This window comes from Lupinus angustifolius, chromosome LG12, assembly GCF_001865875.1.
Source record: "Lupinus angustifolius cultivar Tanjil chromosome LG12, LupAngTanjil_v1.0, whole genome shotgun sequence".
Taxonomy (NCBI): Eukaryota; Viridiplantae; Streptophyta; class Magnoliopsida; order Fabales; family Fabaceae; genus Lupinus; species Lupinus angustifolius.
In genome coordinates, this window is record NC_032020.1 from 8,847,069 (window position 1) to 8,860,271 (window position 13,203).

General features: G+C 34.5%; 3 protein-coding genes across 3 annotated transcripts; 1 reads left to right on the forward strand and 2 right to left on the reverse strand.

Moving 5' to 3' along the window:
* Positions 809–5,310, forward strand: LOC109362896 (LRR receptor-like serine/threonine-protein kinase GSO1). Its single transcript, XM_019608970.1, has 2 exons — positions 809–4,756; positions 4,868–5,310. Exons 1-2 carry the CDS (start codon positions 1,303–1,305, stop codon positions 5,236–5,238), a joined length of 3,825 nt encoding a protein of 1,274 aa, XP_019464515.1. The 5' UTR covers positions 809–1,302; the 3' UTR covers positions 5,239–5,310.
* Positions 5,838–8,357, reverse strand: LOC109361485. The gene is made up of 3 exons (XM_019606951.1): positions 8,195–8,357; positions 7,971–8,108; positions 5,838–6,079 (listed from the first exon to the last, which is right to left on the reverse strand). Exons 1-3 carry the CDS (start codon positions 8,283–8,285, stop codon positions 6,063–6,065), a joined length of 246 nt encoding a protein of 81 aa, XP_019462496.1. The 5' UTR covers positions 8,286–8,357; the 3' UTR covers positions 5,838–6,062.
* Positions 12,315–12,804, reverse strand: LOC109361862. Its single transcript, XM_019607394.1, has 3 exons — positions 12,692–12,804; positions 12,417–12,590; positions 12,315–12,319 (listed from the first exon to the last, which is right to left on the reverse strand). The coding sequence occupies exons 1-3, from the start codon at positions 12,780–12,782 to the stop codon at positions 12,315–12,317; spliced, it is 270 nt and encodes an 89-aa protein (XP_019462939.1). The 5' UTR covers positions 12,783–12,804.

Below are 13,203 nucleotides of genomic sequence, written 5' to 3' on the forward strand. Positions count from 1 at the left end.
CACTCTATAAATAAAGAACTAATTTTATTTGGGGTGTAAGACTGTTCCCTAAAATAAGTATTCACTAACATGAATCGAACATTTAATATTTTAATTTTTCTAATGATCTAATGAGACCTTACACCACTATATAAATGTTTTGTTGGTAGCATAAACTAAACATTGTTGTTATCAATTTGTAATTTTTTTTTGCATATAACGTTTACATAACGAGTGTTAGTTGGAGCTTAATTTACTTGCTTGCGTGGGAATGATAATGCTATGTGGGGACTCCATTGACTTTGTAAAGCAATTCAAAGGTACAAATAGAAATAGCTTAGATCAAATCAACAACTTACGTATTTTAAAAGGGAATTGAACTACTCACTTTCTCAATAGGGTCTACTCATGTTCAGCTAAGACACTATATGAAGCAAACCAACTACAATTCTACAACTATTCCTCTGTGTCACTGTGTGGCTCACCCAACTACTGTATCCTTCTCCTCTAACCCCATATCTTGTGACTTCAACATATTTTCAATTCAATACCCTTTCTTTTCTAGTCTATTAATTAATTAATCTCTCATATGAGTCTTTTGAAACAACTTTGTTTTTCAAAATGAGAAAGTAAGAGAAGGAACATGTCTCACAATATGATTTAGTAAGAGGATTTGATATCTATACTAATTTCTTCTAGAGAATACATCTATTATCGCACAAGTTATGTTACTATACGTATCATTAATCTGCAATTGATTGAAAAAAAATATTTAAATTAAAAAATTAATAATTAACTCTTCTAACCACTATTCCATTGCATTGCTTACTCTCCTCCCAAATATTTTTTTGGCCCTTTTCTTGTCCCTTATATTCACATGATGCTTCTCTTGATCCCATGTTGACTTTCTTAATATCAGTAATCTCTTCTTCATTTAAGGCTCTCTATCTCTCCTTTTATTTCTGAATGACTGAATCACATTAATGGAAATTGTGGTGCTTAACTGCATGCTTTTGTTCTTAATTACAATCTCTCCTCTCTATTTCATCACCCATTTTGATGCTTTCTAGTTTCTACCAATTCACATCATAATCCAATGCATGCTTTTGCCATGCAACCATCAATATACACACTCCAAGAAAACCATAAAAGCATAGCTCCCCCATGCAAAATATCCCAAACACAACCATAACCAACCCCATCTTCCAACTACAACATCATAATTCATCTTCATCATTAAGAACAACTATTATCACAAAAGCCAAACAATCCTCACTTTGGTCAACTTTGTAAGTGTTTTCAATATCTTGAACCTTCACCAAAATGGTATCAACAATGAGGATTTCAAGCTCAAAACTTGCTATACTTATGCTCCTCTTGTGCTATTTTTCTTCTTTACTACAACAAGTCATTGGTCAAAGAAAAGTATTAGACAATGAAGCAACTTTAAGGGTACTATTGGAAGTTAAAAGCTCTTTTGTGGAAGACCCAGAAAATGTTCTAAGTGATTGGTCAGAGAACAACACAGACTATTGTAGTTGGAGAGGGGTCACATGTGGATTCAACTCAAACTCATTGAATCATAATGACTCTGTTCAAGTAGTGAGTCTTAACCTTTCTGACTCGTCACTCGCTGGGTCAATATCACCCTCACTCGGTCTCTTACAAAACCTGCTCCAACTAGACCTTTCATCCAACACACTTGTGGGTCCCATACCACCAAACCTCTCAAACCTCACTTCATTGGAAACTCTACTCCTCTTCTCTAACCAACTCACTGGTTATGTCCCCACCGAGTTAGGCTCACTCACGAGTCTCCGAGTCATGCGACTCGGTGACAATGAACTCACTGGCAACATTCCAGAATCACTCGGGAACCTTGTTAACCTGGTCAACCTTGGTTTGGCCTCATGCAAACTCACTGGGTCAATTCCACCCCAACTCGGTCAACTCAGTCAGTTGGAGAATCTTATTGTACAAGATAACGAGTTGATGGGTCCGATTCCAGTCGAGTTAGGGAACTGTACCAGCCTCACTGTCTTCACTGCTGCTAACAACAAACTCAACGGCTCAATCCCGAGCCAACTGAGTCAACTCACGAATCTAGAGCTTCTCAACCTTGCAAGTAACAAACTTTCCGGGGAGATACCGAGTCAACTCCGTGGGATGAGTGGACTCGTTTACTTGAACTTTATGCAGAACCAACTTGAAGGTGCTATTCCAAGGTCCTTAGCTCAAATGGGTAGCCTTCAAAATTTGGACTTGTCAATGAACAATCTCAGTGGAGGAATACCTAAGGAGTTAGGGAACATGTTTCAGTTACAATACATGGTTCTGTCTGGTAATAACCTCAGTGGTGTGATACCAAGAACTCTATGTTCCAATGCAACAAATTTGGAGCATATGATGTTGTCAGATAGTGGAATCTATGGTGAGATTCCAGCTGAATTGAATCAATGTCAATCACTGAAGCAACTTGATTTGTCAAACAATTCACTCAATGGGTCAATACCTCTTGAACTTTATGAGCTGTTTGGGTTAACTGATCTATTGCTTAATAACAACACTTTGGTTGGTACAATCTCTCCCTTCATAGGGAACCTTAGTAATTTGGAAACACTTGCTTTGTTTCACAACAATTTGCAGGGTTCTCTGCCTAGGGAGATTGGTATGCTTGGAAAGTTGGAAATTTTGTATCTTTATGATAATCAATTATCTGGGGCTATACCTGTGGAGATTGGTAATTGTTCTAGCTTGGAAATGATTGATTTCTATGGAAACCATTTCAGTGGTGAAATTCCAATCACTATTGGAAGGTTGAAAGAGTTGAATTTCCTTCACCTTAGACAGAATGAGCTTGTTGGTGAAATTCCTGCTACATTGGGCAACTGTCATCAAATGAATATCTTGGATTTGGCAGATAATCAGCTCTCAGGTGGCATCCCTGCAACATTTGGATACTTCAAGGTCTTGCAGCAGCTCATGCTTTACAACAATTCTCTTGAAGGTAACCTCCCTCACCAGCTGATAAATGTAGCAAACTTGACCAGAGTGAATCTTTCGAAGAACAGATTGAATGGTAGTGTATTTGCATTTTGTAGCTCTCGGTCGTTTCTTTCTTTCGATGTCACCGACAATGCTTTCGATGGAGAAATTCCACAGCAACTGGGAAATTCACCTTCCATAGAAAGGCTAAGATTAGGTAACAATAAATTTTCTGGTGAAATTCCAAGGACATTGGGGAAAATCCATGAGCTGACTTTGTTAGACCTCTCAGGAAATTCGCTCACAGGACCAATACCTGCCGACCTTTCTCTGTGCAATAAACTCGCGTACATTGATTTGAACAATAATAGTCTTTCTGGACAAATACCACCATGGCTAGGAAGCTTGCCTCAGTTAGGAGAACTTAAACTCTCCTTCAATAATTTTTCTGGAACTCTTCCATTAGGTCTGTTCAAATGTTCCAAATTGCTAGTTCTCTCCCTAAATGACAATTCTCTCAACGGAAGTCTCCCAGCTGATATTGGTGATCTTGCATCCCTAAATGTCCTCAGACTTGGCAACAATAAGTTATCTGGACCGATCCCATCGGAAATAGGTAAGCTGAGCACGCTTTATGAGCTTCAGATGTCTAGAAATAGCTTAAACGGTGAGATGCCAAATGAGATCGGAAAACTCCAAAATCTTCAAATCATTTTAGACCTTAGTTACAATAATCTCTCAGGTCACATCCCATCTTCTCTTGGGACTCTTTCAAAGTTAGAAGCACTTGATCTTTCTCACAATCAACTCACCGGAGAAGTCCCTCCACAACTTGGTGAAATGGGCAGTTTGGGAAAGCTTGATCTGTCTTACAACAACCTTCAAGGAAAATTGGACAAGCAGTTCTCCCATTGGCCACAAGAGGCATTTGAAGGGAACCAACATCTGTGTGGAAGCTCCATTGGGCATTGTGACGATGTTCATCATAAGGAGCAGACAGGCCTAAGTGAGTCATCGGTAGTGATAATCTCAGCGATTTCAACTTCAGCTGCAATTGCACTGTTGATACTTGCACTGAAAATCTTCTTCAAAACCAAGCAAGAATTTTTCAGGAAAGACAGTGACGTGAACTATATTTACTCTTCCTCATCATCACAAGCACAGAGAAGACCGCTGTTCCAACTAAATGCTGCTGGAAAGAGAGATCTCAGGTGGGAAGATATCATGCATGCCACCAACAACCTATGCGATGACTTCGTGATTGGCTCAGGAGGTTCGGGGACAATCTACAAAGCTGAGTTGGCCACCGGAGAGACAGTAGCCGTGAAGAAGATTTCATCAAAAGATGAATTTCTTTTAAACAAAAGCTTCATCAGAGAAGTTAAGACACTAGGAAGGATTAGGCATAGGCATCTGGTGAAGCTGATAGGTTATTGTAGCAGTAGAAACGAACATGCAGCATGGAATCTGCTGATATACGAGTACATGGAAAATGGGAGTGTATGGGATTGGCTCCATGGGAAACCAGTCAATGCAAGCAAAACGAAGAGCCTTGATTGGATGACAAGGTTCAAAATTGCGGTGGGACTAGCTCAGGGAGTAGAGTATCTCCATCATGATTGTGTACCAAAGATCATTCACAGAGACATCAAATCCAGCAACATATTGTTAGATTCCAAAATGGAGGCACATTTGGGAGATTTTGGACTAGCAAAAGCAGTGGTTGAGAATTATGACTCGAATACCGAGTCTAATTCTTTGTTTGCTGGATCTTATGGCTACATAGCTCCAGGTAATGATCAAACACTGTGCATTTGAATTGGCCTTGATCTTACACTATTTTTATTCTAACTTCTACCACTTGAGAAACTTGGCTAATGATTACCATGGGCTAATTTTGCAGAATATGCATATTCCCTACATGCAACAGAGAAAAGTGATGTCTACAGCATGGGAATAGTGCTTATGGAACTTGTTAGTGGTAAAATGCCAACAGATGAATTTTTCGGAGCGGAGATGGATATGGTGAGATGGGTGGAGATGCACACTGAAACACATGGCTCTGCCTGTGAGGAATTGATAGATCCTGTGCTGAAACCACTTTTACCTGGTGAAGAGTTTGCTGCATTCCAAGTGCTTGAGATAGCCCTGCAGTGCACGAAAACTACACCACAGGAGAGGCCATCTTCAAGGAAAGTATGTGATCTTCTCCTCCATGTATTCAACAACAGAATGGTGGACTTTGAGAAGATGAATTTGGATCATTACAAGTGAATTTATTTCCAAAGGATTGAAGCAAATCCTAACATTATGGCAAGCTTATGTTGATGATCCTTATTTGCTTCATCTTTTTTCTTCATATAATTAAATATTTAGATTTTGTGCATAGAAACGTGGCATAATTGCTGTTAGTTGGATCAACGTGATGGTAGTCAATGCCATGCCACTTCTGATCAACTTTGTGCCACTTCAGAGTAGGGAGTGGGATTGAGTGGTGTTAAGGCTAAGATAAAGGATGAGTGTAAATTGGTAGATAAACTTGCTAAAATTACTTGATGCATCACAATGGAAGAGGCTGCCCACAAATATAAGCAAAATGAAATTGATATATCCTCCTAGACCATAGAAAAGTAGTATGGGTCCATATGAGAATTTGCAAGAGAATATAACATTTCTCAGTATGTTAATATTTTACCCAAGTCTGGTTCAAAAACCTATTTTGTTCTTCAATAAATCACCAAACCCATGGCATTCATTCATACAGACAAAGGAGTAATGATTTATTCTTCAACAAATCACCAAAGTCATGGCAATCATTCAATGAAGAGATAAAGGACTCAGACTCAGTTACTGTGAATATGTGACCTTACGGCTAAGAAAGTTAATCAAATTGAATCTTATTATTAAAAAACCATGGCATTACCATCTTACAGTTTGACTGCTTCCAGTATCTTGTACTCAAAACAGGCTGTTCAGCACAGAAAATCCATAACAGCCTTACAAATACATAGCAACATGAAATCACGAAGAAAAACGGAAACAAGTTTAACACATTTCATGATTATTTAAATAAATGCTGCAATCCTTGAAGACATGCACTAATCGTCATCTGCATCTGCAATGCAGAGAATAAATAAAGTCAGTGACTACGCAAAACACCAAAGTGAATTACTATCCAAAAACACAACATATTCAAAGCATTCAGCAAAAGTAGCAACAAGCAAACCAAAAATGAATAAGTACTTGAATTGCTTATAAAGAACATATTTCAGAAATTAGCATAAAATTCTAAAATACAGGTGAAAATTATATTTCTAGACTTGAACAAGTATAATAATTACTGACAAGTCAAATAAGAGCAAAGAGAGAAAGTGACCACAGAACTCGTCACACAGAAAAATTAGCATATGCTACCTCAGACTTGAAAATTTCTTGCTTGGCTATGGGGTATAAACATCGTTACTAAGCTATTAATGCACATGAGGGGATCAGATTCTTCTGAGCAGAGAACTATGGTTTCATATGGAACTACATGACTTGAAAAACAAATTATTTATGCGCATTTTAGAATTCAATTGGTGGCATTGTCCTCATCAAAATCTATCTACTGTTCTCAAACATCGGAGAAATTGAAGAGTATCTAAATCAGTAATCCCTTGATAACAGAATAACAGACGCTTCACTAGCCTTTGAACTGAGGAAAAGAGATAGTGCACAAAAAATATTTCTCCAACATTAGGCAAAAGATAAATGTATTATCACATTTTGAGTTAAATACAGCATCAATGTATACTTCTGTTTAGTTCACCAACTCAGACCCAACACCAAACACCAAAAAGAATGTGCAGGGGAACAGATTCTCTTCTTCAGCTATGTTCGGAAGTTTTGGAGTGGTTATAATACATTTGACTACAACACTAACAACAGGATTTACAGTAATCCTGTTCGGGGATGGTGATAGGAATTAGTATTTTATTTTGGTAATGTATACAAAAACTCAAGGAACACGGCTCTAGTTACAAGGAAGGTATCAGAAAGTGTCTAAATTCAGAAGCAGGTAGATGAGAAATGAAAGAAAATATCAGACAGGGTAGATATAACTCTGCCCTTAAGCCACCCCAAAACACTCCAAAGTTCTCTCACTTTCTCACACACATCTTCTCATCCATGTATCTGAGCATCCACCTCAACCACACGGACTGATAATATCAACTGCACCTGCAGAAGAACCACCTTCTGCTGCGCCACCAAATGTCACCACCCACAAGATAACAATTATCACCACTGTAAATCCCAAAAGAGTCCAGTGCTGTTTGTAAAGTTTCATGCAGCCCGACATAATATTCTTCAGTGACCTCAGGTTCCACAAATTGATTGAGCCACAGCCAACCACAATTAAATGAAGTAGTACTAAATCCTTTTAAACCATCCTCCTAACAACTTAAGTCACAACAGTACTATTAAATGAAAAAAAACAGGAAAAAGTAATATCTTTCTTTATGTAAATAGTTACAATGATTATTAGGAAGGTTCAAAGGTTTCAAAAGAGTTTGGTATGTGAACAAAACAAAATGGAACGGAATGTTAAAAAATAATGCTTTTTTCTTCCACCCTTGTTAGTGAAACCTAAAAGTCTCCACTCTTAATCTCACATCCTGTTCTATTTACAAAATAAACCAAACATAGAATAGAAACGTATATGTTCTGTTCAACAATCCCATTCTGCCAAATATCACAAACACAAGCTTAGAATTATCCCAAACCCTAAGATTCAATAAGATGGGGAATTCGATTATGGTGTCTAAGAAGGAGTTTTGATTCCACTCCAAAACCATTTCAATCCCCTTTCCGATCAAACCAAACACAGAAATAGCAACAATGTTATCACTACAATTCACAATAACCTGTGATTCTCTCACAACAACACATCAAAATCAAATCATGAAATCAAACCCTAAAACCAACAATTCAATAAAAAATAAAATCGGAAGGAAAATAAACGAAACCTATGTAGCGTCTTTCATTAGCAGCCTTAGCTTTTTCAAGCATCTTGTCAAGGTCTTTTTCAACCTGAGCCTCCCATTTCAGAAGCTGATTCACAAAAATAGCGCCTAATCCCATTCCTACTACATGCTCCCATGGATCTACAACGTGATAAGAAAAAAGAGAGAATGGGAAATGAAATTCCCGAGAAAGAAAACGGAAGGAAAAGAGAGGGAAGGAAAATTACGGCGCATGTATGGGAGTTTGCGGAGGGCGTTGGAATACATCTGAGTACTTAGACCTAGTAAGGCTCCGAGGGCGGTTGCGCTTAGTGGCATTTTGGTTCTTCTGAATCTTCAATCTCACTTTCTTCTTCTTCAACTCTTCTAATGTTTTTGCCCTTTCCTATGATGTTGTGTGACTAGTGCTTTTAATAGAGAGTGATGGTAATTTTGGGCCAACAATATTCTACTTCATGTTTTCTTAAAGCCTAACATATAAAATAAGGATTCTCTATCTCTAATGAGTACATCTTGATCTGAGGTCAATTAGGTTTATCTATTTAATATAAGAATGTTAATTTACATTTTTATAATTTACTTTTCTCATTGGATCGGCGTAGAAAAGTGGGATAGAAACTGAGATAGGTGATCTATGTCCAACCATATATCATCAGCTAAAAATTGTATAGATTGATGAACATAGATCAATTGTTCTAGACGCTATCTTACTCTATATCCTAAGCTAATTAGAGTGTTATTTTTATTACTTTTTGTTTTTAAAAGAATTCTTTTATTTGCGTGTTAATATGTGATTGACTTGAGGCAATGAATGATACACTGTTGGGACAGATGATCCCTATCTTATAGTGATAGTGAACGAAATTTTTACACTGTCATTGCATCATCCAACATTCATATTTTAATAACATTGACTCTAAAATAAAAAGTAACATAAATGAATGGTGATAATACATTGATTGTGTATAAATCTTTATACTGTCGGTGCATAAATATTACACTCTATTTTTATTTATTAAAAAAAGTTGGGAAAGATAGAAGGAGAATATAAAAAATAAGGAAGGATTTATAGTTCAACATTTTATAGATATATTCGATTGGGATCATGGGAGTGTGGTGGAGATCACAACTGTATTGAATCTAGAATCATAGAAGTCTATGCATTATATTGAGACCAAGATATAGATAATGACTAGAGTGGAGCAATATGAGACAAGTTTAAATATATATCTAGGTGTTGAAGATGATGATTATTTTAAGAAGAGAAGTGACGAATCCTTAAGGTGTTTCTATGACATCACGAGAAAGAATGTTAATTGTTAATAGATCCACAAAAAACATATAGGCATTAGCATAGGTGCATTGTGTAACACGAATTGCATTGATATGGATGCATGGTGTAGTATTGATTGCATTGGGCTTGAATGTAGGGTGTATAACACTTGCACTAATTGATATAAATATAAAGTGTAGTACAAGTATTGACTTGGATGCAAGATGTATAATACGTACATTAACTTGAATGTACGATATGGCACGAACATTATTTCACATTGATAAAATATGGTAGTTATAATGACTATTATTGTAATTGTAGACAATGAATATAATCATTGAGGCTTTTTAAGGTATTTTCATGGTTCAACTAGGTTGAGTATTGAAAAGGGTGGTTCTTGATGAACTTAGTGTAAAAGTTTCGTATCAAAAGACCCCTAACAAGAGAAAGTTAGGTGGTGTGTCCCATTAGACAATCATATCAGTTTTGAGATGCTACACATAAGTTTGAAAGAGAGTTTGACTTTTAATAATATTGTCTATGATACTCAAAAAGACTTATGTTGAAGGAGAAACACACTCTTATGTGGAGGAGTTATTAAAGAGAGTTAGACATCAGACATATAAAAAAAAGATAGTCGTTAAGGTAGAGATTATTGCTCAACTTTTATAAGGAACAAAATATTCATCAAGATGTAAATGGATATATTTGATTGAAATATATTATAAGAAGAAAAAAAACCAAATATGTACGTATATTTTAAGTTGCATTAAGTAATTGTAATTGTCATCCCAACATTGTAGTTTGAGAAATTTTGACAATGACATCACAAACACAATCGTGACTATTGATAACATTTTCTCATAATTTTATTTAAAGACAATAGATTATTCCACCAATATACAATCAAAAAATAATAGAACACATGTCTCTCAAAACATGTTGCATCCACGTTAAGTTTTAGAATAGGGAATAAAGTATGTTATGGGGTGAGGAGAAAAATTATCTCTTCACACTCATTCATTAATAGATATTTGTTTTACTTTACTTTTTGTTTTCTTATTTATTTTAAAAATATGTAAAAAGTAGTCATGTGTTATTGTCTAACCAGTAAAGAGAAAAATTATCTTCTCACACCAGAAAATACTTTATCTTCTTTTGGAATATTTGTATGTAGTGGAACTATCCCTTCACTTCTGTTTTAGGGTTTTCAGCGCGTCCACTTCTTAAAACCACATACCTTACATGCATGCTCCCCTTCTATTTCTTATATTATAAAAATCCATCTTTGTCTACACCTTCAACCTCAACAAAGTGAGACATGAATAAGAACAAAATTAAGGAAGACGATGTTATCAGGGGAGGATCTTCTCTAGGACAGGTGGGGGCAGTTGCCCCCTCTCAAATATTTCACAAAAATATTATAGAGATATTGTTTTTGGTATATTTTAAAATTTAACAACAAAACTTAAGGATAAAAGTGTAATATTTATGTATTATTAATGTAAAAATTTATACACATTCACTACATCGTCCATCATTCATTTAGATTAATTTTTTAAAGAGTTAATAAAGATTGAATATGAATGATAGGTGATGAAGTGAAAAAGTATAAAATTCATACATTGTTAGTGCATATATTCTTCTCTCAAAGAATAATACTTCTACATGACTCATTGGACAATAAAAAATTTAATATTCTCTTCAAAACTCTCACCATTTATGAAGTTTCACTCTCTTTAGTATCATATGACATATTTCCCCCTAATATTGCTTTAGATAACTCTCCAACCCAAACCCATTTATTTTTTCACCTTAAAAATGTCATATTTGCTCTTTATAGATCAAATTTCTTCAATTGCTTTTTTGATGGCATATTATCATATGCCTATGAAGTCATGACATGATTACTTATGGTTTGTTTGTTTCTTGCATCAAATTTTATTCATGGAGGTTGTTATTCTTTGTTAGTGAACTATTTTTTTATTTATTAATTTTAGTTGGGTTATTCCATTGCGTAGTTAATTTCGTTATTTCTATCTTTATATATTTTTCTCTTAAAAAATATTTATATTAATCTCAAGCATATATTATTTTGATTCTCTATTTGAAAGGATTGAAAAACTAACTTTATGCTCGATTCTTCTGAATTTAAAATACATATAATGTTTATAAGACTTCTGAATTTAAAACACATATAATGTTTATAAGAGATAATAAACTTATGTGTGCTTATGAATATTTGGAATTTCTTCATAGATTTGTTATGTTATATTTTTATCATGTTTCTTGAGAATTTAAATATGAAAGAATAACTCATTTTTACATTAAAAATTTATATATATTCTAATGATTTCATATGTTATTTATGTATAAATCTTAATGTTGCCCCCTCTAAAATCATGGTCAAGATCCGCCACTGGATGTTGTGATCTGTAAATATATGATGAGTACCAGATTAAGATCCGGTCATGCACCTTGTAAGTGCATGGTTCTGATAAAACACGCTCAGGTTGTTGTATGTGGATGTGGTTTTGGTTTTGATTTGAGGTGTTGGTTCAGTTTTGTACGAGGAAGTTGGTGGTTTGAGCTACACTATTTGTGGTTGGTTGTTTAACAAGTTGGCTGGTTGGTTATGGTGTTGACTTGAAGGTGCAATAGTGAAAGGGTTTGGCTGAGAAGATCAGGGGTAAAATTGTCATTGTCTATTTTTTGTCTTTTAATCTTATAATATTTTTATTAATAAATTAATGGAACAAAAATATCTCTATGTGAGAAGAGAACAAAGGATAAAAAACCCTAATTTTATTTATAATAATATTACATTTTTATCCTTACAAGTAAAAGGGAAAAGAAACAACTATTAGATCTATACTCAACACCAAAAATATCACCAGGCAATAAAAAAACTGATATAACATACCATATATCCTAGGATTAAGAAAAGTAATGGCTACACTAATTTCTACAGATTCAAGGACAAGAAGATGAAAAAAAATACTTATGTTTACTATACAATTCACATATCATTTTAAATTTATTGTATTAAATTCAGTGTAATGACTAAATTATCAAACTTCATACACAAAAACAAAGAATCATAACAAAACCAATAACAAATATGAAGAGGGAAATATAGACACTAAATAAACTCAAACATTTGTAACTAAAACATGACATATAGATCAAAAAATTTAGAGGATTGTAACCTATGTAACGGTTTTCATTTGCAGTCTTAGCCTTCTGAAGCATTATTTCAAGATCTTTTTCAACTTGTTCACTCCATTTCATATATTGGTTAGCAAAAATTGCTCCCAATCCCATTCCAACAACATGTTCCCATGGATCTACAATTAACATAGAAATTGAATTAATCAAGGAATATGAAAATAAAACATTAAAATATTTCATTAGAAATCAACAAAACTTTAGAGATAAGAATATTTACGTCTCATAGGAGGAAGTTTGCGTAGACGATTGGACCATATTTGAATAACAAGACCCCAAACGGCACCTACTCCTGTTGCAGTTATTGGCATTTTTTCTTATTCTCTCCTTGTGTATAATCTTTGGTGGTGGTAGAAGATGGACACTGAAATTTTGATAGGTTCTTCAAAATATATTATCTAGAGTGAAATTATTCATAAAATAAAAAATTATAATGTGTTTATGAAATTGTGATATATTGTTTCAACTTTCAAATTGAATGTAATTAATGCTAGTTATTTTCTTACTTTGGAATTAAACTTTTTACTTAAATCAATGCAACAGATACAGATGTATCGTTTGATACGACGGATATTCTTTATAAAAAATATATAAAAATAATCAAAAGTTTAATATTTGTCCTTTTTTGTTGAAAAGATTTTATATATAATAAGTGTATAGTTGAAAGAATAATATAGATTAACACTAAATGATAAGTTGACAATGTAAAAAAAAATCTTACATAATTCATAA

Excerpts from the sequence above, each read along its gene's own strand:
- LOC109362896 (XM_019608970.1), top strand. The coding sequence starts at position 1,303 with ATGGTATCAACAATGAGGATTTCAAGCTCAAAACTTGCTATACTTATG. Across the intron at positions 4,757-4,867 it reads TTATGGCTACATAGCTCCAG|AATATGCATATTCCCTACAT; the intron begins GTAATGATCAAA and ends CTAATTTTGCAG.
- LOC109361485 (XM_019606951.1), bottom strand. The coding sequence starts at position 8,285 with ATGCCACTAAGCGCAACCGCCCTCGGAGCCTTACTAGGTCTAAGTACT. Across the intron at positions 8,109-8,194 it reads CAAACTCCCATACATGCGCC|ATCCATGGGAGCATGTAGTA; the intron begins GTAATTTTCCTT and ends ATCACGTTGTAG.
- LOC109361862 (XM_019607394.1), bottom strand. The coding sequence starts at position 12,782 with ATGCCAATAACTGCAACAGGAGTAGGTGCCGTTTGGGGTCTTGTTATT. Across the intron at positions 12,591-12,691 it reads CAAACTTCCTCCTATGAGAC|ATCCATGGGAACATGTTGTT; the intron begins GTAAATATTCTT and ends TGTTAATTGTAG.